The sequence below is a fragment of the Mizuhopecten yessoensis genome, unplaced genomic scaffold (genome assembly GCF_002113885.1).
Source record: "Mizuhopecten yessoensis strain PY_sf001 unplaced genomic scaffold, ASM211388v2 scaffold10765, whole genome shotgun sequence".
Classification (NCBI taxonomy): Eukaryota; Metazoa; Mollusca; class Bivalvia; order Pectinida; family Pectinidae; genus Mizuhopecten; species Mizuhopecten yessoensis.
This window is the reverse complement of record NW_018408710.1, coordinates 1-20,794: the sequence shown is the minus strand read 5'-3', so window position 1 is coordinate 20,794 and position 20,794 is coordinate 1. Positions and strand designations below refer to the sequence as shown.

Sequence of the window (20,794 nt, the reverse complement as noted above, 5' to 3'; positions counted from 1 at the left end):
TGTTTGTAACCCTTTAAATGATATGTTATCACGTGATAAACTGATGTTTATTACCCTTTTCTGATGACTAATCACGTGATGAACTGATGTTTGTTACCCTTTGTCTGATGAGTTATCACGTGATGAACTGATGTTTGTTACCCTTTGTCTATTGACTAATCACGTGATGAACTGGTGTTTTTTAACCTTTGACTGATGACTGATCACATGTTTAAGCGATGTCTGTTACCCTTTGACTGATGACTAATCACGTGATCAACTGATGTTTGTTATCCTTTGACCGATGATTCATCACGTGATCTACTGATGTTTGTTACCCTTAGAATGATGACTGATCACGTGATATACTGATGTCATTTACCTTTGAATGATGACTGATACTGATGACTTATCACGTGATAACTGATATTTGTTACCCATTGACTGATGACTGATCACATGTTTAAGCGATGTCTGTTACCCTTTGACTGATGACTAACCACGTGCTTTACTGATGTCTGTTACCCTTTGCCGTGAGACTCGATCATCACGTGATCAACTGATGTTTGATATCCTTTGACCGATGATTCATCACGTGATCAACTGATGATATTTACCTTTGAATGATGACTTATCACGTGATCAACTGATGTTTGTTACCCTTTGACTGATGACTTATCACGTGATCAACTGATGATATTTACCTTTGAATGATGACTAATCACGTGATGAACTAATGTTTGTTACCCTTTGACTGATGACTAATCACATGTTTAAGCGATGTTTGTTACCCTTTGACTGATGACTAATCACGTGTTTAACTGATGTCTGTTACCCTTTGTCTTGAGACTCGATCATCACGTGATCAACTGATTTTTGTTATCCTTTGACTGATGACTTATCACGTGATCAACTGATGTTTGTTACCATTTGACTGATGACTTATCACGTGATAAACTGATGTCATTTACCTTTTACTGCTGACTAATCGCGTAATAAACTGATGTTTGTCACCTTTTGACTGATGACTTATCACGTCATAAACTGATGTTATTTACCTTTGATTGATGACTGATTACATGTTAAACTGATGTTATTTGCCATTGACTGATGACTGATCACGTGATCAACTGATGTTTGTTATCCTTTGACCGATGATTTATCACGTGATCTACTGATGTTTGTTACCCTTAGACTGATGACTGATCACGTGATAAACTGATGTTTGTTACCCTTTGACTGATGACTTATCACGTGATCAACTGATGTTTGTTATCCTTTGACTGATGATTTATCACGTGATCTACTGATGTTTGTTCCCCTTAGACTGATGACTGATCACGTGATAAACTGATGTTTGTTACCCTTTGACTGATGACTTATCACGTGATCAACTGATGTTATTTACCTCTGAATGATGACTAATCACGTGATGAACTAATGTTTGTTACTCTTTGACTGATGACTGATCACATGTTTAAGCGATGTTTGTTACCCTTTGACTGATGACTAATCACGTGCTTTACTGATGTCTGTTACCCTTTGTCTTGAGACTCGATCATCACGTGATCAACTGATGTTTGTTATCCTTTGACTGATGACTTATCACGTGATCAACTGATGTTTGTTACCATTTGACTGATGACTTATCACGTGATAAACTGATGTTTGTTACCCTTTGACTGATGACTTATCACGTGATAAACTGATGTCATTTACCTTTTAATGATGACTGATTGCGTAATAAACTGATGTTTGTCACCTTTTGACTGATGACTTATCACGTCATAAACTGATGTTATTTACCTTCGATTGATGACTGATTACATGTTAAACTGATGTTATTTGCCATTGACTGATGACTGATCACATGATAAACTGATGTTTGTAACTCTTTAACTGATATGTTATCACGTGATAAACTGATGTTTATTACCCTTTGACTTATAACTAATCACGTAATAAACTGATGTTTGTTACCATTTGAGACTGATGACTTATCACGTGATAAACTGATGTTTGTTACCCTTTGAATGATGACTGATCACATGTTTAACTTATGTTTTTTACCCTCTGACTAATGACTGATCACGTGTTTAATTGATGTTTGTTACCCTCTGACTGATGACTGATCATGTGTTAAACTGATGTTATTTACCTTTGAATGATGACTGATCGCGTAATAACCTGATGTTTGTCACCTTTTGACTGATGACTTATCACGTCATAAACTGATGTTATTTACCTTTGATTGATGACTGATTACATGTTAAACTGATGTTATTTGCCATTGACTGATGACTGATCACGTGATAAACTGATGTTTGTTACTCTTTAACTGATATGTTATCACGTGATAAACTGATGTTTATTACCCTTTGACTGATGACTAATCACGTGATAAACTGATGTTTGTTATCCTTTGACTGATGCCCGATCACGTGATAAACTGATGTTTCTTACCCTTTGACTGATGCCTGATCACATATTTAACTGATGTTTTTTACCCTTCGACTAATGGCTGATCACGTGTTAAACTGATGTTTGTTACCCTTTGACTGATGACTTATCACGTGATCAACTGATGTGATTTACCTTTGAATGATGACTGATCACGTGATAAACTGATGTTTATTACCCTTTGACTGATGACTAATCACGTGATAAACTGATGTTTGTTATCCTTTGACTGATGCCCGATCACGTGATAAACTGATGTTTCTTACCCTTTGACTGATGCCTGATCACATATTTAACTGATGTTTTTTACCCTTCGACTAATGGCTGATCACGTGTTAAACTGATGTTTGTTACCCTTTGACTGATGACTTATCACGTGATCAACTGATGTGATTTACCTTTGAATGATGACTGATCACGTGATAAACTGATGTTTATTACCCTTTGACTGATGACTAATCACGTGATAAACTGATGTTTGTTATCCTTTGACTGATGCCCGATCACGTGATAAACTGAGGTTTCTTCCCCTTTGACTGATGCCTGATCACGTGATTAACTGATGTTTGATACCCTTTGGCTGATGACTTATCACGTGATTAATTGATGTTTGTTACCCTTTGACTGATGACTTATCACGTGATAAACTGATGTTATTTACCTTTTTATGATGACTGATCGCGTAATAAACTGATGTTTGTCACCTTTTGATTGATGACTTATCACGTCATAAACTGATGTTATTTACCTTTGATTGATAACTGATTACATGTTAAACTGATGTTATTTGCCATTGACTGATGACTGACCACGTGATAAACTGATGTTTGTAACTCTTTAACTGATATGTTATCACTTGATAAACTGATGTTTATTACCCTTTGACTTATAACTAATCACGTAATAAACTGATGTTTGTTACCATCTAAGACTGATGACTTATCACGTGATAAACTGATGTTTGTTACCCTTTTTCTGATGACTAATCACGTGATGAACTGGTGTTTTTTAACCTTTGACTGATGACTGATCACATGTTTAACTGATGTTTTTTACCCTCTGACTAATGACTGATCACGTGTTTAATTGATGTTTGTTACACTTTGACTGATGCCCGATCACGTGATAAACTGATGTTTATTACCCTTTGACTTCTAACTAATCACGTAATAAACTGATGGTTGTTACCATCTAAGACTGATGACTTATAACGTGATAAACTGATGTTTCTTGCCCTTTGACTGATGCCTGATCACGTGTTAAACTGATGTTTGTTACCCTTTGATTGATGACTGATTACATGTTAAACTGATGTTATTTACCTTTGATTGATGACTGATTACATGTTAAACTGATGTTATTTGCCTTTGAATGATGACTGATCCCATGTTTAACTGATGTTTTTTACCCTTTGACTAATGACTGATCACGTGTTTAATTGATGTTTGTTACACTTTGACTGATGCCCGATCACGTGATAAACTGATGTTTCTTACCCTTTGACTGATGCCTGATCACGTGTTAAACTGATGTTTGTTACCCTTTGACTGATGCCTGATCACGTGTTAAACTGATGTTATTTACCTTTGAATGATGACTGATCACGTGATAAACTGATGTTTATTACCTTTTGACTGATGACTAATCACGTGATAAACTGATGTTTGTTACCCTTTGACTGATGCCCGATCACGTGATAAACTGATGTTTCTTACCCTTTGACTGATGCCTGATCACGTGTTAAACTGATGTTTGTTACCCTTCGACTGATGCCTGATCACGTGTTAAACTGATGTTATTTATCTTTGACTGATGACTGATTACGTGTTAAACTGATGTTATTTACCTTTGAATGTTGACTGATCACGTGATTCTGATGTTTGTTATCCTTTGACTGACAACTTATCACGTTATAAACTGATGTTTGTAACCCTTCGGAGGTAAATCGATTTCTTTAATATTTACACAAGGTGAGTCCAAAAATGGAGGGACGAACGAACAAACTATGTTTTAACTGTAGATGTCATTTATTTTACCTAATAAGATACAGAATATAACAGTAGACATGTTAACATAAAATATTGACTGTTCCCTAATCAGTATTGTTTTAGGTAGTAGATAAACGACATCATCTCACCTGTCGAATGTATTATGTATTGTCAAGATCCAAGTGCAAGGTGACATACTTGGTCAAAGTCTGTTCAGATAAAGGACATATCACACAACAACATGACTGACATAACTACATGTAGACCATCTTGAATGACTAGACTTTGGCTAGACAAACTTGAATAACGACATCGCATTAATTCTGAGGTAAATAAAATATATGAATAATCCTTTTATTGAGCGTGTCAGAAATTATAGAAACTCAATTTTGATAGAAAAATGTACATTTACATCCTTATTTGAAATGCAAAATGTAAATGTTTGATCAATTTGAGGTTGAGTATTGATAGTGATATAAGTAAGTAACTCTCAGGTATACAACATATCACTTTTTGCTTGGACTAAGAATACCCATATGAAGTACACAGAAAGGAAGAATCGAACTAAAATAAACGTAAACGTTTTTGCTTTAAGTGTGTTTTGTAGGATTTAATGGTATCTGTCTTTTGTTTGAATGTCTCTACTTAATTTCAGTTTTCGTAACCCCGATGTTATATTGTATGGTTACCCGACTTTCTATGAAATTGTAAATAAAGCAGTTTCCCTTTTAACATTACACAACGTAACACGTTACTTTTTGCTATCTACTGACTGTTGGACTGGTCATATGATAAACTGGTGTTTCTTACCCTTTGACTGTTGACTAATTACGTGATAAACTGTGACACAGTCAGCAATACCAAGTTGTTGTAATTGGTTCTAATCTATCCCGAAAAAGTACAGGTCAGCAAGTCAAATCCAAGGTATGCGTAACTGGGCGTATTTCAATCTATGTGGGGTATAGTCATATATGACAGGCGCTAGTGAACCCGGGATTACTTATGTATGTTATCTGAAGTCTAAAAAAAACCGGCTATGCATGTACCAATAGAATTGATTATGGTTGGTGTATGGACCTTATGATAGATGACGACTGTAGGCATTGTTATAACCGTGTACATTGATTATGTGGGTATGGAGTATAAGTATAACCTATCAAGGACATAGGGTTATTACGGCTAGAGTACGGCTAGAGATAGTACAGCTGGAGACAGCTCGAGGACAGCTTTAGTACAGACCTAGGACAACTCTATCTAGTACGGCTAGAGATAGTACAGCTGGGGACAGCTTGGGTACAGCTTTAGTACAGACCTAGGACAACTCTATCTAGTACGGCTAGAGATAGTACAGCTGGAGACAGCTCGAATACAGCTTTCGTACAGACCTAGGACAACTTTATCTAGTAGGGCTAGAGATAGTACAGCTGGAGACAGCTCGGGTAAAGCTTTAGTACAAACCTAGGACAACTCTATCTAGTAGGGCTAGAGATAGAACATCTGGATACAGCTCGGGTACAGCTTTAGTACACACCTAGGACATCTCTATCTAGTAGGACTAGAGATAGTACAGCTGGAGACAGCTCGAGTATAGCTTTAGTACAGACCTAGGACAACTCTATCTAGTAGGGCTAGAGATAGAACATCTGGAGACAGCTCGGGTACAGCTTTAGTACACACCTAGGACAACTCTATCTAGTAGGACTAGAGATAGTACAGCTGGAGACAGCTCGAGGACAGCTTTAGTAAAGACCTAGGACAACTCTATCTAGTACGGCTAGAGATAGTAAAGCTGGAGACAGCTCGAGTACAGCTTTAGTAAAGACCTAGGACAACTCTATCTAGTACGGCTAGAGATAGTACAGCTGGAGACAGCTCGGGTACAGCTTTAGTACAGACCTAGGACAACTCTATATAGGACGGCTAGAGATAGTACAGCTGGAGACAGCTCGAGTACAGCTTTAGTACCGACCTAGGACAAGTCTATCATGAAGGGCTAGAGAAAGTACATCTGGAGAGAGCTCGAGTACAGCTTTAGTAAAGACCTAGGACAACTCTATCTAGTAGGGCTATAGATAGTACAGCTGGAGACAGCTCGAGTACAGCTTTAGTACAGACCTAGGACAAGTCTATCATGTAGGGCTAGAGAAAGTACATCTGGAGACAGCTCGAGTACAGCTTTAGTACAGACCTAGGACAAGTCTATCAAGTAGGGCTAGAGATAGTACAGCTGGAGACAGCTCGAGTACAGCTTTAGTACAGACCTAGGACAACTCTATCTAGTAGGGCTAGAGATAGTACAGCTGGAGACAGCTCGAGTACAGCTTTAGTACAGACCTAGGACAACTCTATCTAGTAGGGCTAGAGATAGTACAGCTGGAGACAGCTCGAGTACAGCTTTAGTACAGACCTAGGACAACTCTATCTAGTAGGGCTAGAGATAGTACAGCTGGAGACAGCTCGAGTACAGCTTTAGTACAGACCTAGGACAACTCTATCTAGTAGGGCTAGAGATAGTACAGCTGGAGACAGCTCGAGTACAGCTTTAGTACAGACCTAGGACAACTCTATCTAGTAGGGCTAGAGATAGTACAGCTGGAGACAGCTCGAGTACAGCTTTAGTACAGACCTAGGACAACTCTATCTAGTAGGGCTAGAGATAGTACAGCTGGAGACAGCTCGAGTACAGCTTTAGTACAGACCTAGGACAACTCTATCTAGTAGGGCTAGAGATAGTACAGCTGGAGACAGCTCGAGTACAGCTTTAGTACAGACCTAGGACAACTCTATCTAGTAGGGCTAGAGATAGTACAGCTGGAGACAGCTCGAGTACAGCTTTAGTACAGACCTAGGACAACTCTATCTAGTAGGGCTAGAGATAGTACAGCTGGAGACAGCTCGAGTACAGCTTTAGTACAGACCTAGGACAACTCTATCTAGTAGGGCTAGAGATAGTACAGCTGGAGACAGCTCGAGTACAGCTTTAGTACAGACCTAGGACAACTCTATCTAGTAGGGCTAGAGATAGTACAGCTGGAGACAGCTCGAGTACAGCTTTAGTACAGACCTAGGACAACTCTATCTAGTAGGGCTAGAGATAGTACAGCTGGAGACAGCTCGAGTACAGCTTTAGTACAGACCTAGGACAACTCTATCTAGTAGGGCTAGAGATAGTACAGCTGGAGACAGCTCGAGTACAGCTTTAGTACAGACCTAGGACAACTCTATCTAGTAGGGCTAGAGATAGTACAGCTGGAGACAGCTCGAGTACAGCTTTAGTACAGACCTAGGACAACTCTATCTAGTAGGGCTAGAGATAGTACAGCTGGAGACAGCTCGAGTACAGCTTTAGTACAGACCTAGGACAACTCTATCTAGTAGGGCTAGAGATAGTACAGCTGGAGACAGCTCGAGTACAGCTTTAGTACAGACCTAGGACAACTCTATCTAGTAGGGCTAGAGATAGTACAGCTGGAGACAGCTCGAGTACAGCTTTAGTACAGACCTAGGACAACTCTATCTAGTAGGGCTAGAGATAGTACAGCTGGAGACAGCTCGAGTACAGCTTTAGTACAGACCTAGGACAACTCTATCTAGTAGGGCTAGAGATAGTACAGCTGGAGACAGCTCGAGTACAGCTTTAGTACAGACCTAGGACAACTCTATCTAGTAGGGCTAGAGATAGTACAGCTGGAGACAGCTCGAGTACAGCTTTAGTACAGACCTAGGACAACTCTATCAAGTAGGGCTAGAGATAGAACAGCTGGAGACAGCTCGAGTACAGCTTGAGTACAGACCTAGGACAACTTTATCTAGTACGGCTAGAGATAGTACAGCTAGTGACAGCTCGAGTACAGCTTTAGTGCAGACCTAGGACAACTCTATCTAGTAGGGCTAGAGATAGTACAGCTGTAGACAGCGCGAGTACAGCTTTAGTTCAGACCTAGGACAACTTTATCTAGTAGGGCTAAAGATAGTACAGCTGGGGACAGCTCGAGTACAACTTTAGTGCAGAACTAGGACAACTCTATCTGGTAAGGCTGAGGTACGTCTGATAGCGAGACAGAGACCGATACGATCACTGAGGTGACTTGAAATCTATCTAGTAGGGCTTGAGATAGTACAGCTGGTGACAGCTCGTGAACAGCTTTAGTACAGACCTAGGTCAACTCTAACTAGTAGGGCTAGAGATAGAACAGCTGGAGACAGCTCGAGTACAGCTTTAGTACAGACCTAGGACAACTCTATCTGGTAAGGCTGAGGTACGACTGATAGCGAGACAGAGACCGATACGATCACTGAGGTGACTTGAAATAAACTTCCACCCGACCATCAACACTTTGTTCACATATTGACGACTATAAAGAAGAATGCAAAGTGTTCACTTGTCACCGATATAGTTAGGTTTTAATTATGCACATATTTGCAGATCTTCGAAGCGCTGATGCGGTTAATTAAAACCCGCGACTCTGTAGGCACTAAAACATTATTAAATGGCGGTAAGATTTCTGAACATTGAATGTTGATTTGTTACTAACTGTTTGTTCGTCATTGGTCAAGTAAGTCAAGTAACAAACCATTTGGTTCATGCCTTACATATCAACACTCAAAATGGTCTTTCCCAATTCGAATTTATCATTGAACTGTTTCCCGAAGTTGCAAACTGTGTACTGTTTGTACAGACTATACGTACAATAACATATCTCCCTTCTGATATTTGATATGGGAGCCGTACCAACAAAATCGCATTATGCTTGGGATTTAAAAAATCTTACTTACCTTTTCAGACGTATATATATGTGATATTGTTTTAGGGAATTTTTTTCTTTTTAAACATTAAGTCAAACTCCAGGTGGCTAAACACACCGACATGGAATATTGATCAGTTTATTCTCTTTTGTATGTAGATTGTGGAACACGCTTTCCGTTATCACACCCTGCATGAACTCGAGACTTCCCTATCATTTCGGAGGTGTAGGGATGTTATGGGTCGATGGTCGACAATCGTCGTGGTAAAGGAAATAGGAAATATTATTCTTTTAAGATACTACTAGTCATTTAAGTGTCTCTGTTTCATGAACTCTGGTTCATGATAACTTCATAATCACTTTGAAGACTGCAACAGACAAACAGCACAATGAGAGCATACTGAAACGGATTTATCTTTACAGTGAGCTAAGTCTAACTTGCTAATTATTAAAAAAGAATTATCAGCTTCAAAACTATTTCAAATGTAGATAAAGGATAGGGCTACGGCCCTGTCTCGATAACATTGCTTTAAAAACAACGTGACACTTTACACCAGAAGGTAATAAGTGGAACGTAGAATTTGATCAATCGTTATTGAACAATTCCAAAAACAACATGTTTCTTCTATCAGGCAATTTGGTACTTCCACTCTGTACACTACCACTCCTTTCAAAAAAAGACTTCATGCCGACAATGCTTTGTCTTTATATAACCGTCTCGTAAGTAGCAGATCAAGTTCCAGATATCATGGCCGATTAAGTCGACCGTCGTGGGAGTTGTTATCAACACCGTTGCTGTAAGGAGCAACCACGTGCGTGTGCTCAACAGCTGATCGGGATTTATTTACGTCTGGTTTGGACGTGTAGGTGCTATATGGGATATTCCTATCCGGCACACAGTCTAAGGGAGTCAACTCATATAAACGTAACTACTGTGGATTTTGATTGTTATGAAATAAGGATGGAACTTGTGGTTTGATGTGTTGCTTTTTGTGAGTATCGACAAAGACTTTATGGCCAGCATTAACATTTTCAAGTCTATCAGATTTTTTGCTTTTCTCTGAAACTGAAATATCGAAAATTGACGTACCATTTTGTCCGCGTAAACAAAAAGGTCCTTGAATAACCGACATTCTCGGCAGTGAAGATGACGTAATATCACTCAAACAAACAAGTTGAGTGAAGTCTGTCAAGTTCATATCTCAAGCAAGAATCTAGCACATTTTCACGATGTTTTCGAGGATGAGCACAGAGTGAAATTGAATGTGTCTGCATAGAACGCGCTTCTTCAATCGTACAGAGTTTGTCTAAAATAGATACATCTGTGAAAATTTATAATTGATTTCAATGATCGTACACTTAAACCTGCAAAAGGACGGCATGTCAAGTAGGTGTTATGATTTCTATTTAGACATTAGTCGGAATGTTTCAATATATACTGCAGCATTATCCCCGAAATATCTTGTTTCGATGCTGATTTCGGTACCGTCATCTTCGGTCACGACGCACAAGTCACATTTGAACAATTGACGTAAAAATAGATTACCCGCGGACAGTATCTACCTGATACACTCCGTATGTAATGTTATTGCCATTTACAAAGCTACTCTATTTCATAATTATATAATTTCCACATCAAGTCTACCCCTATTTCTATGCAGTTGTGAACAAAAGGTAGAACATATTCCAACATTATAGGTTGATGTAAGCAAACCAAATCTACTAAATTAATGCTTAAACATATCTTGTATGGTTAAGTGTAGGTCTTATAAATTTATATTATAGCTTTTCAGTGAGTATTGAACTGTTACTGCTGGAAAAGACAGTTCGTGTGCTTCCATCGGGTGATTCGAACCATATACCAGCTTCGCGGTCGCGACTCTATCAGCTGAGCTAAAATTCCCTCTAGTACGAAGCTAGATGGCAATTTCACCGTAATCCAACATTTATAACCAAAGTCTGCCACACTATTTCCCACTTTAACAGTTAAGTTTCCTTTTAATCATCATTAATACAAAAAAGTTGTATCATATTTTTTTCAAAATGTATATCTCAACAGCGGAAATCTACTGATGAATTGAACGAAATCGATATATATCGTGTAAAGATATTATTCGTTTTAATGTCACTAACGATTTATTAACCATCAGGAGCATTCATGTAAAGTCTTAGTGTTTTATTAAGGATATATAATGATGTCTGTATGATGCTTCACCTTAGCTAATTATCAATATTTGATTATGTTGATGTTGATTATTTATCCTATTATCCTAAACTTTCGGGAGACAGATGCAAAGTAAAGATATATCTTTGATGGACAATTTGCATATACAAGCTACCTATATACAGGAATACCATGTTTGATCAACGTCATTTTCAAATATTTGATGTCTCCTTATAATTGTGCCCCTGTTCTGGATGGTGTTTCATGTCTTGATTTCATATTTGCTGAATGTATCCCAGATCTTATAAGGACAGGTAACAAACACTTTGGCAAGTCTTCTATCTTTATTTTTAGTGAAATCAACTGTTTAAACTAAAGAGGAGTTTAATAAGCATGTCGATCGCGTATATGCAGAGCTGGAAACCAAGGATATTACAGACTGTTCTATATCAGCAACATCAAAATATAATGAACAAATATCGGTTTTGTCGACACATTTGGATTTTTGTTCCTTTTCACTTGCAAAACAAATCTTGTGAGATACAAGCTACGTTTTGTACCTCGTATAATTTTCGTAAATCCAACTTAATTTACACATGTAAATCATTTCCTAAATTTACTACTGAGTCTGCAGTAGCTGGCATTAAAATAACGTATGATATCCATGTAATTTGTTGTAGTAAACAAGGAATCTCCTATAAATGAGTTGGTGGCCTCGAAATCATGGGACTACCTCTAAATGCTAAGGATTGCACAATGATTTTTAAACATATTTAATTCACAGATTATGTAACTGTTTCAAAAAATTGTCTTTTTTTCAGATGGCCACCGGTTATACAAGGGTTCCACGCTTCAATCAAGGTATAAACTTTAAAATTTTAAATTTGTAACACAATGAAGTCAGATTCATTGTGATTCAAATGATCGAAATACACAAACTAACATTATATTATAAAATTTAATTATGTCTTTCTAAGGATCCCTGTACCACTGTAAAACAATTATACTTTGCTTTGGAACCCTTTTTTTCTGTTCCACGATTACATCTGTGAGAAAACATTCTGTAGGAATCCCATTTTCTGCGGAACTATCTTTTATGCTTTAATGCTTTTTTTTTATTTTTCGTTAAGTTTAATTAAAAAAAAAAAACTTATTTGAATGAACGATGTGATATATAAATAACCGACGAAAAAAATACAGTCAATATTATCGTGTATAAGGTGAAAAACATTTGTCTCACGTTGTTATCTCAAAAATTTTGAGAACACATTAAACAGCTTTACCTGATCTTAAATAAGTAGATATGTGGAAAAAAGAAGACGTTGCGTATTTCTTTTTTCGCGAAAACAAGTAAGAGACCTTTGCTCAAAACACGAAATAGTCTTGCTTATCGATTGATATAACTGGTCGACAAAAAATACATCGGTCAGTTCCGCTTTATTTATTAAAATAAGAATATAAAAGATATATATATGAGCAGACTGGTCGAGGGGTTAACACTCCGGCCTTCCACAAAGACAGTCCGCGGGTTTCGATCCCCGAGGTCGTCTTACCCATCTGCTAACATTAATTCTATACTAGCGGAAAAAAGAAACTGTGCATGCGGAGAATTATTATAGAACATGTATCACCAACTGTATATACATGAACATTCACACACATGACCGAGTATGACACATACACACTATTCGTGTGTCATTGACAGTTTTCGCCGTGCAGTTTGCTCTCTATAGGCGTTGACCAGTTTGCACGTTTTTCTCGTCCAGCCATCCAATTCGACAATGAAATTTAATTTTTCAAATGTTGGGTCACTCTGTTTAGAACAGTGAACAGCAAAAACAGCATTATAACGTTTTAATTTGTGATTAATGCTATGCCGAGGCTGAATGAAAATGACCGCCTCCGAATTATTAGTATGCTTCAAGCTGGTATAGGCCAAGCCGTTGTCTCTACACGTTTTCATGTCCATCGAAACACAATCCGGGATTTGTGGAGACCACATCAACAGTTTGGCCACGTCGGCGATCGACCTCGTGCGGGACGTCCACGTGTGACCTCACGTCAACAGGACAACCATATTCGGCTTGTCCATTTGAGAAATCGCTTCCAAACGGCAAGTTTGACTGCACGGACAATCCCTGGGTTGCTACCGAGAACTGTACGGAACCGATTGCGTGAACGAACTATCCGTCCGCGACGTCCTGCAATCCGTCCAGTTCTTCTGCCACGTCATCGTGTAGCACGTCTGGACTGGTGCAGAAGGCATCTGCGATTTACTAGACGGGATTAGGCAGGCATTTTGTTTACGGACGAGTCGCGAGTCCACCTGGATAGTAGTGACGGCCGTTCCAGAGTGTATCGTCGCGTTGGAAAACGTCTCCGAGACGCGTGTGTGGTACAACGACGTTCTTTCGGCGGAGGCAGCGTTGATTTGGGGCGGCATCACAGCCAACGAGACCACGTCGTTCCATTCGAGCAAGGGCAGCAACCTCACATTACGCTACAGCAGGACAACGCCAGGTCACACACAGCTCGTGTCGCTATGGACTTTCTGGCCCAGCAGAACGTTGACATGTTGCCCTGGCCTGCTGTATCCCCCGATCTCTCGCCCATTGAACACGTCTTGGATGAAATGAATGGCAGATTACGGGCATTACCTAATCAACCGGTGACGTTGGCTGATTTGGCTGAAGCGTTGGTACAGATCTGGAATGCCTTCCCACAAGCATTCTTGAACCGTCTGACATACGAGGTATTAACTTTGTGAACTCAGTATTGACCCCTGCTGTGTTTACGGCACTCCTGAGCGGAACTTATTGATTCCATAACGTGGAAAATGAAATGCAACTGTTAATAAATAACAAATAAATTGTCCCTGAAAACCTTGTTGTTCTACGTCATACACATTTATTTTTATAACACATTTAAGTCATGCACAGATTCTTTTTTCAGCTAGTTTATTTTATTAAATCATTTGAAATATAGTGTGAAAGGAAATGTATTATCCATGTCTATAGAGAAAACAATGCAATCTATATTGATCTAAAATTACCATGCATCAACTTCTAATTTTTAATGGCATTTATAAACATTTATTTCATAGGTGTACCTGGTGATTTGAGGATTGTTTTAATCGGTACAACCGGGACAGGCAAAAGCGCCACAGGGAACACATTGATTGGTAGTGATAAGATGGAATTTAAATCCTCAGCAAGCCGTGAATCTGTTACCAAGGAATGCAGTGTTGCCGAGACAGAAAGATATGGAAATAAGCTTGTGGTAGTTGACACTCCGGGGGTTTTTGACACCGCTATGGAAGATGAACACTTCAAGATCATGCTGACTGAATGTACGTACCTAGCTTGTCCTGGAGTCCACGCTTTTCTCTTTTTGATGAAAATAGGAGACAGAGACATAGATAATAAAGACGCGAAAGCCTTTTGCCTAACAAAGCAGTTGCTAGGCGACAATTTTCTTTCCCACGCCATTGTTGTTTTTACTGGAAAAGAAACACTTGACGCAAATGAAGAGAATTTGGAGGACTTTATGAAAGGACTTTCATCTGAGTGTATGGAGTTTATAAAGTCATGTAAAGGGGGCGTTGTTGCTATTTCAAACATAAATGCTGCAAAGGAAGAATCAGCCAGACAGATTATTGGCAAGGTCAAAGATCTCGTTGAACAAAATGGTGGAAGGAGAAAGTTTTACGAGAACGTGTTGTTCGATGAGAAAAATAATGAGATCAACGAAAGAATGGATCGAATCCTGAATAAAAACAATGCAATTCTTGTCCAGATCAAGCGGACCAATAAAAATATGGAATGCCTAAGAATGTGCATTGTAGATGGCAACCCAACGGAAGAGCAAGAACGACTGTTGCAAAAATTTAGAAAACAAATTGATGATCTTTGGAAAGCAATAGTCGACAGAAAAAGTGCAAGAATAGCGGCCAATAAAGAAATAGAGTATGAAAAGAAGATAAAAAAGATGAAGGTGATTATTGGTGGCGCTTTAGCTGCTGCTGGAACAGTTGCAGTTGTTGGCGCAACGGTATCAAATCCAACAGCAGTCGTTGCCGGTGTTTCCTTGGTTGCATCAAAATTAATGAAACATTAAGCATGTTCATCCTGATAGTCAAAACGCATCAGCAGTTTAATGGAAGTCGACTTTGTCGACAAGGCGAGTTATGCAATTAACAAAAATAATACCCTACACCACAAGTCAATCAAAACTAACATACCACCATACTTTAGATGAATGTGGAACCTTATGATTTATGATCACTTGCTTCCAAACTTTTTAAATACAACAGCTGACATTAGACAAACTCCTCCTTCACCATATATCTATTTCCATTTTTTAATGTTTTCAACATACAGATACAAAGATTTGCATTTTTTCTTTTCTAAATATTTTTTGTTCCGATTCCATTACATTTTTTTCCTTTTCTAACCACTGTGACCCGATACAACCATATTAACATTACCTCATTAAAATTGTACTATATCACAATTGTTACACTATATCAGCACTTTATATCCAAAGCAACACTTTATATCTAAAGTAACATATACTCATCTTAGTTACATTATATAATCACATTTACACCATATATACTGCCATAGTTTCACAATGTGACCATATTTACACTATTTCAGCACCATTTGTCACAATATCATCATAGCCACAATATATACGTTATACGTTACACATTGTTGATATAGCTTCACAAATCACCACAGTTAAAAGTTCTAATCGTGGTGACAACACAAATATGCTTTATCACCATAGTTACATTTCATTACCATAGTTACTCTCAATCACCTCACCACATTAACATGATATAACCATAGTAACACATATTGTCATAGTTACCTTTTTCTAAGCTTGACACCATCGAACGGGTCATTTTGAAGTTGAGTAAAGATATTAAGCGTTTCAAAACCCGTATGGGAGATGTAAAGAAATCTCAGGCATTCCTAAATGCAAATTCGATCAAAGAAATGTTGGTGACCTGAGTGAGATCAAATCCAATATTGAACGTGCTGCCGATGATGATGGACCTCAAGTGTAGGCCCATAAGCGCCACTCTCTTTATTTTCGGTGTTACGGAACAGGACAGGCCTGACTTTATTACAGAAACAAATGACCACGCAGTGGAGACTAGGGTACTGTCGGAAGATATAATTGGTAATATTCAACGTCTCCCACGTAAAACTGTCGGCATCGAGGAACACATAGTCATCGACAGGGAAAGACGAGACCCGTTATTGTTAAATTTACCTCCTACAAAAGAAAGAGCTTGTGCAGAGAAACTCAAAATAAACTCAAAGGTGATCGGATATTCATCTCCGAACAGTTCCCAAAAGAAATTCAGGAGATACGAAGGAAATTGTGGCCACTTTGTCAAAAGGCTCGAAATGAGAGGGAAAATGCAGTTCTGGTGAAGGAAAAACTGTTCATCAATGGTGAATTTTAAGCAGGACCCATATCGGATCCTCCCGGGATCAGGAAACGAATTCCCGGGATGCTGCGACAGACCATGACTCATTAGGACAGTGGTGAGAGTGCTAAAAAGACTCTTAATTTACTTGCATGGAAAATAAACGGCATTGTAGAATATTTTTTTTTTCAAAATTAAATTTAAATTTATAATATTATAGTTCTGACGGAATGATGGATAGCAAATGACTTTCAAGTTGATATTGAGGGTTATTCTACTTTCGTTGTACCTAGAAAACGTACGACACATTCACAAGGAGGTCGGATATTAATCATGATTGAATCTAATCTTATATTGTACTTAATATGTTTCAGTCTGTGAAATCATTTGTGACTCGTTAGTTTCGCTGAATATTAATGAAAATCTGATCACGGAAATAATGTTTACCTAGCATGTGTGTATATTCCACCTCCTAGTTCGTAATTTTATGACATGTACTACTTTAATTTTGTTTTAAATTGGAATGTGGTTCATTGTATTAGTCAACACTCCCGTAAGGGCGACATACTCTTGTTGGAAGACTTTAATAGTCGTACCAGTAATTTATGTGATTTTATCAATAATGATAATGTTCATAACAGTGTGCAACGCCAGCTCTCAAATTTATTTACATATGTCTCAGATGATTATCATACAGGGAGGGTGTATCCTGATGCAGTGGTGAAACACCTTGGTAACCTTATCGAATTGTGTTAAGCTGGTTGTTAGGCATTTACAACGGAAAAGATAAAGATAGCTTCTCAAATGATTACATATACTGTGGTCATAATGGAATGAGTGTCATTGATTACATGATTTTGAGCCCAGCTTTATTTCAAAATATTAGACAGTTAATTTGTTGGCAATTTCAATGTGTTGTCTGACCACGCCCCCTCGCACGTGCAATTGTATACGCGAGTTTCTATGGTCAAGATTACTGATGCAAATATGAAGACAGAGACCGATAGTGAGCGGCCTACATTTATCTGGAATGAGGACGGCGTAGAGCACCTTTGAAATGTTCTCGCCTCGTATCGTGGTGACATTGACGCGTCAGTTGTATTTCCGCAAGAGGTTACTCAAGATAGTATAGATAATAATGTGAGTAAATTTACTGATGAACTGGTTCGCAATAGATCCTGTTCTTGTGCGAACCAATACACGCACCGAGTGCAAGCGTGTGGGTGCAATCGGCGTGTAAATAAACAAGGTAGCTCAGCTACATGTATACGTATGTGTGAAGACAAATCATGTTTGGACTTTAAATTGAAATATGTATAATAATAGTAATGCTTTGAACTTGTTTAATAGTTTTAGGACAGCAGAGAAAGTTGCCAATTAAAATGTAAAGAAAAGAATTTATAAATCATTAGAAGTTAAGAAAAAAATGAATATCAAATATGAAGGAGATATACTGGAATATCTGAAAATATAATCCAAGATAATTGTTCTTCACGAAAGGCAACTGGTCCTCAAATGAGTATGGAAAACATGTATGAGCAATAAAACTTTGTCGTCCGAAACTGTCAATAATTTAGATGAAACAGATAATGATGCAGATATTAATATAATAAGGTATTTTAAATGGATGTTTTCTAGTTGGTAAAGATGTACTGTTGCCTGCATTATGTATAATATTTTATACAATTCTAAATTCAGGACATTCCCCATCGGAATGGTCTGTAGCGGTTATTACTCCGGTTCATGAGAAAGGTGTTAAGGTAATAGGATTGTGTCGCCATTTCTCAGTAGAATTTCTTCAAACTTTTTAGTTGTATTTCTTTGATGTAAAGAAAATTTTCTGACAACAAAAGATTATAGGTTGTCAGAATTTTAACGATTTTAAATGGAAATTTATGTAAAAAGGAGTGAATTTTGAAAAAAAAATGAAACACAATGTTTTGCAAATAAATGTCAATAAAAATGATACTGACATAAATTAGTATTGCATTAATGTATATCAATTTCATAAATGCTGAAATTGTGTAAAATTAATTATCTATAAACGATTAAAAATTGACATTTTATAATAAAACCATAGACACATAGAAATTGTATGTAAGAGTTATCGTTCTTGAACAACTTCACATTAGTGAAATAGGTAGCCGGTTTCCTGTAGTACAGAACAATGGACACATGTGACTCATTGATTAAAAAAACAACTGAATTAATGCCTGGATTGCTTTGAAATACTTTAATATTGAAAGAACACACTGTTCTGTCAATAATGAACATACAATATTCATCAGTTTAATATTAAACATTAGAATATGCGGAAATTATGATACTGTCTCCCTACATTGGATTTTCAACTAGGGATGTACTTCCTATTTCCATTTAGCAATACACTCCTATGACCTTAAGACTGGCCGAAATCATTTCAGAGGAATTAGTTTACTAAATTGTCTGGGAAAGCTATTTACAACTATTTTGAAAAGTAGGCTGGTGAAATGGTCAGAATCTTACAATATTATTACTGATGCACAGTTTGGTTTTCGACCTGGTCAGAGTACTATTGATGCTGTATTTGCCTTACATTCTATCATGACGAAATCTTTTAGCAAAAATCAGCACCTATACTGTTGTTTTGTAGATTTAAGAAAGGCAGTTTACTGTGTGGACATGATCAATTCATGGTATAAACTATCACATTTGTGTCTAAGGGGTAAGCTCCTGAATGTTATTAAGTCAATAAATTCAAAGGCAGCCTATCAGAGCCCGTTTTCATGAAACCGTTCTCATGCTCAAGCATGGATTTTGTGCTCAAGCATGGATTTTGTGCTCAAGCCGAATTTCTTGTTTTCATTATAAATTAATAAAAAAATCTTATTTTGTCATTGGTTTTGAAAAAGATTGAAGCCCGAAAACTGTTTTCAATCTTTACATTTGACTTTTTGATCGTTTGACATGATTTAAGCGAGTTACAAGAAAGTTGCTATGAGCACAGAATCAATACTTGAGCATGAAAACGGTTTCATGAATACGGGCCCAGGTGATTTTGCTAACGATATCGATTTGATGTCAGGGGAAATTTGTCCATAACACTATTTTCTACATATGTAAATGATTCTGAATCCTTTTTATTCTCGAAATTTAGTAATCAATATAATTTTGGGGAGTGAAGTCTTTTTCTTATGGTTTATGCAGACGATTTGATTTTGTTTTCTGAGACCGTCGAGGGTTTACAGGAGCTGTTAGATAATCAAGCTATGTTGAGCAATGGCAATTGACTGTTAATATAGATAAGACAAAAATCGTCGTATTTCGAAAAAAAGGTTAACGTTCACGTGTTGTGATCAATTTACATACCTAGGTGTTCAATTTAAGTACAATAATAAGTTCAATAGTATTCAGTAACAATGATCTGATCAGGGGCTTAAAGCAGTGTTTGCTTTGTTGTCAAAATGTTCTAATTTAAGTCTTACCTGTAACACCATGCTGATTGTATTCGATACGTAGGTAAGAAGCATAGTGTTTCATGCTTGTGAAGTATTGGGATCCATAAAAGCATTAGACATTGAGAATGTCCATTTTTGTGTAGGAAAGTTCTAAAACCTTTTTAAAAAATCTGCCTGCAATGTTATGGTCTATTTTGAACTTGGTCGTTTGCCTTTAGAATATGTAAGAAAATAAAGAATAATTAAGTCCTGGTTTAAGTTATTTGACTCCAAAAACTGTATTTTGAATTGTGCATATGAATTTTTATATAATAGGACCACAGGTACATTTACATGTTCCAATTGGTTAAAAATATATTGTTCGCTTTAGGCCTTGGTGATGTATGGATAACCAAATCATCACTCAATGTCAAAGTAATTTTGACCAGGGAGAACAATATTTAGGTCTGTAAGAAGCTTCATTTAAGTGTATTTTATATAAGTATTACCTAACAAAATATATACCCAAACAATTAAGAATTAATATAACAAAATTGCGTATGTCTTCGCATTCCTTAAAAATTAAGAGAAACAGATAT

At 37.4% G+C, this 20,794-nt stretch overlaps 1 protein-coding gene across 2 annotated transcripts in view; it reads left to right on the top strand.

Annotated features, from left to right (window-relative positions):
* LOC110462252 (GTPase IMAP family member 7-like) overlaps positions 1-15,690 on the top strand; it is a 27,638-nt gene extending 11,948 nt beyond the window's left edge. The window contains exons 1-3 of one of the 2 annotated variants that reach the window (XM_021516141.1): positions 10,021-10,164; positions 12,158-12,197; positions 14,440-15,690. In XM_021516141.1, the coding sequence (XP_021371816.1) occupies positions 12,158-12,197; positions 14,440-15,452 (1,053 nt within the window). In that variant the 5' untranslated portion in view covers positions 10,021-10,164 and the 3' untranslated portion in view covers positions 15,453-15,690. Of the gene's footprint in view, positions 1-10,020; positions 10,165-12,157; positions 12,198-14,439 lie in introns of those variants that run through there. The other variant, XM_021516140.1, reaches the window with a different exon arrangement.
* Positions 15,691-20,794: the final 5,104 nt, after the last annotated feature.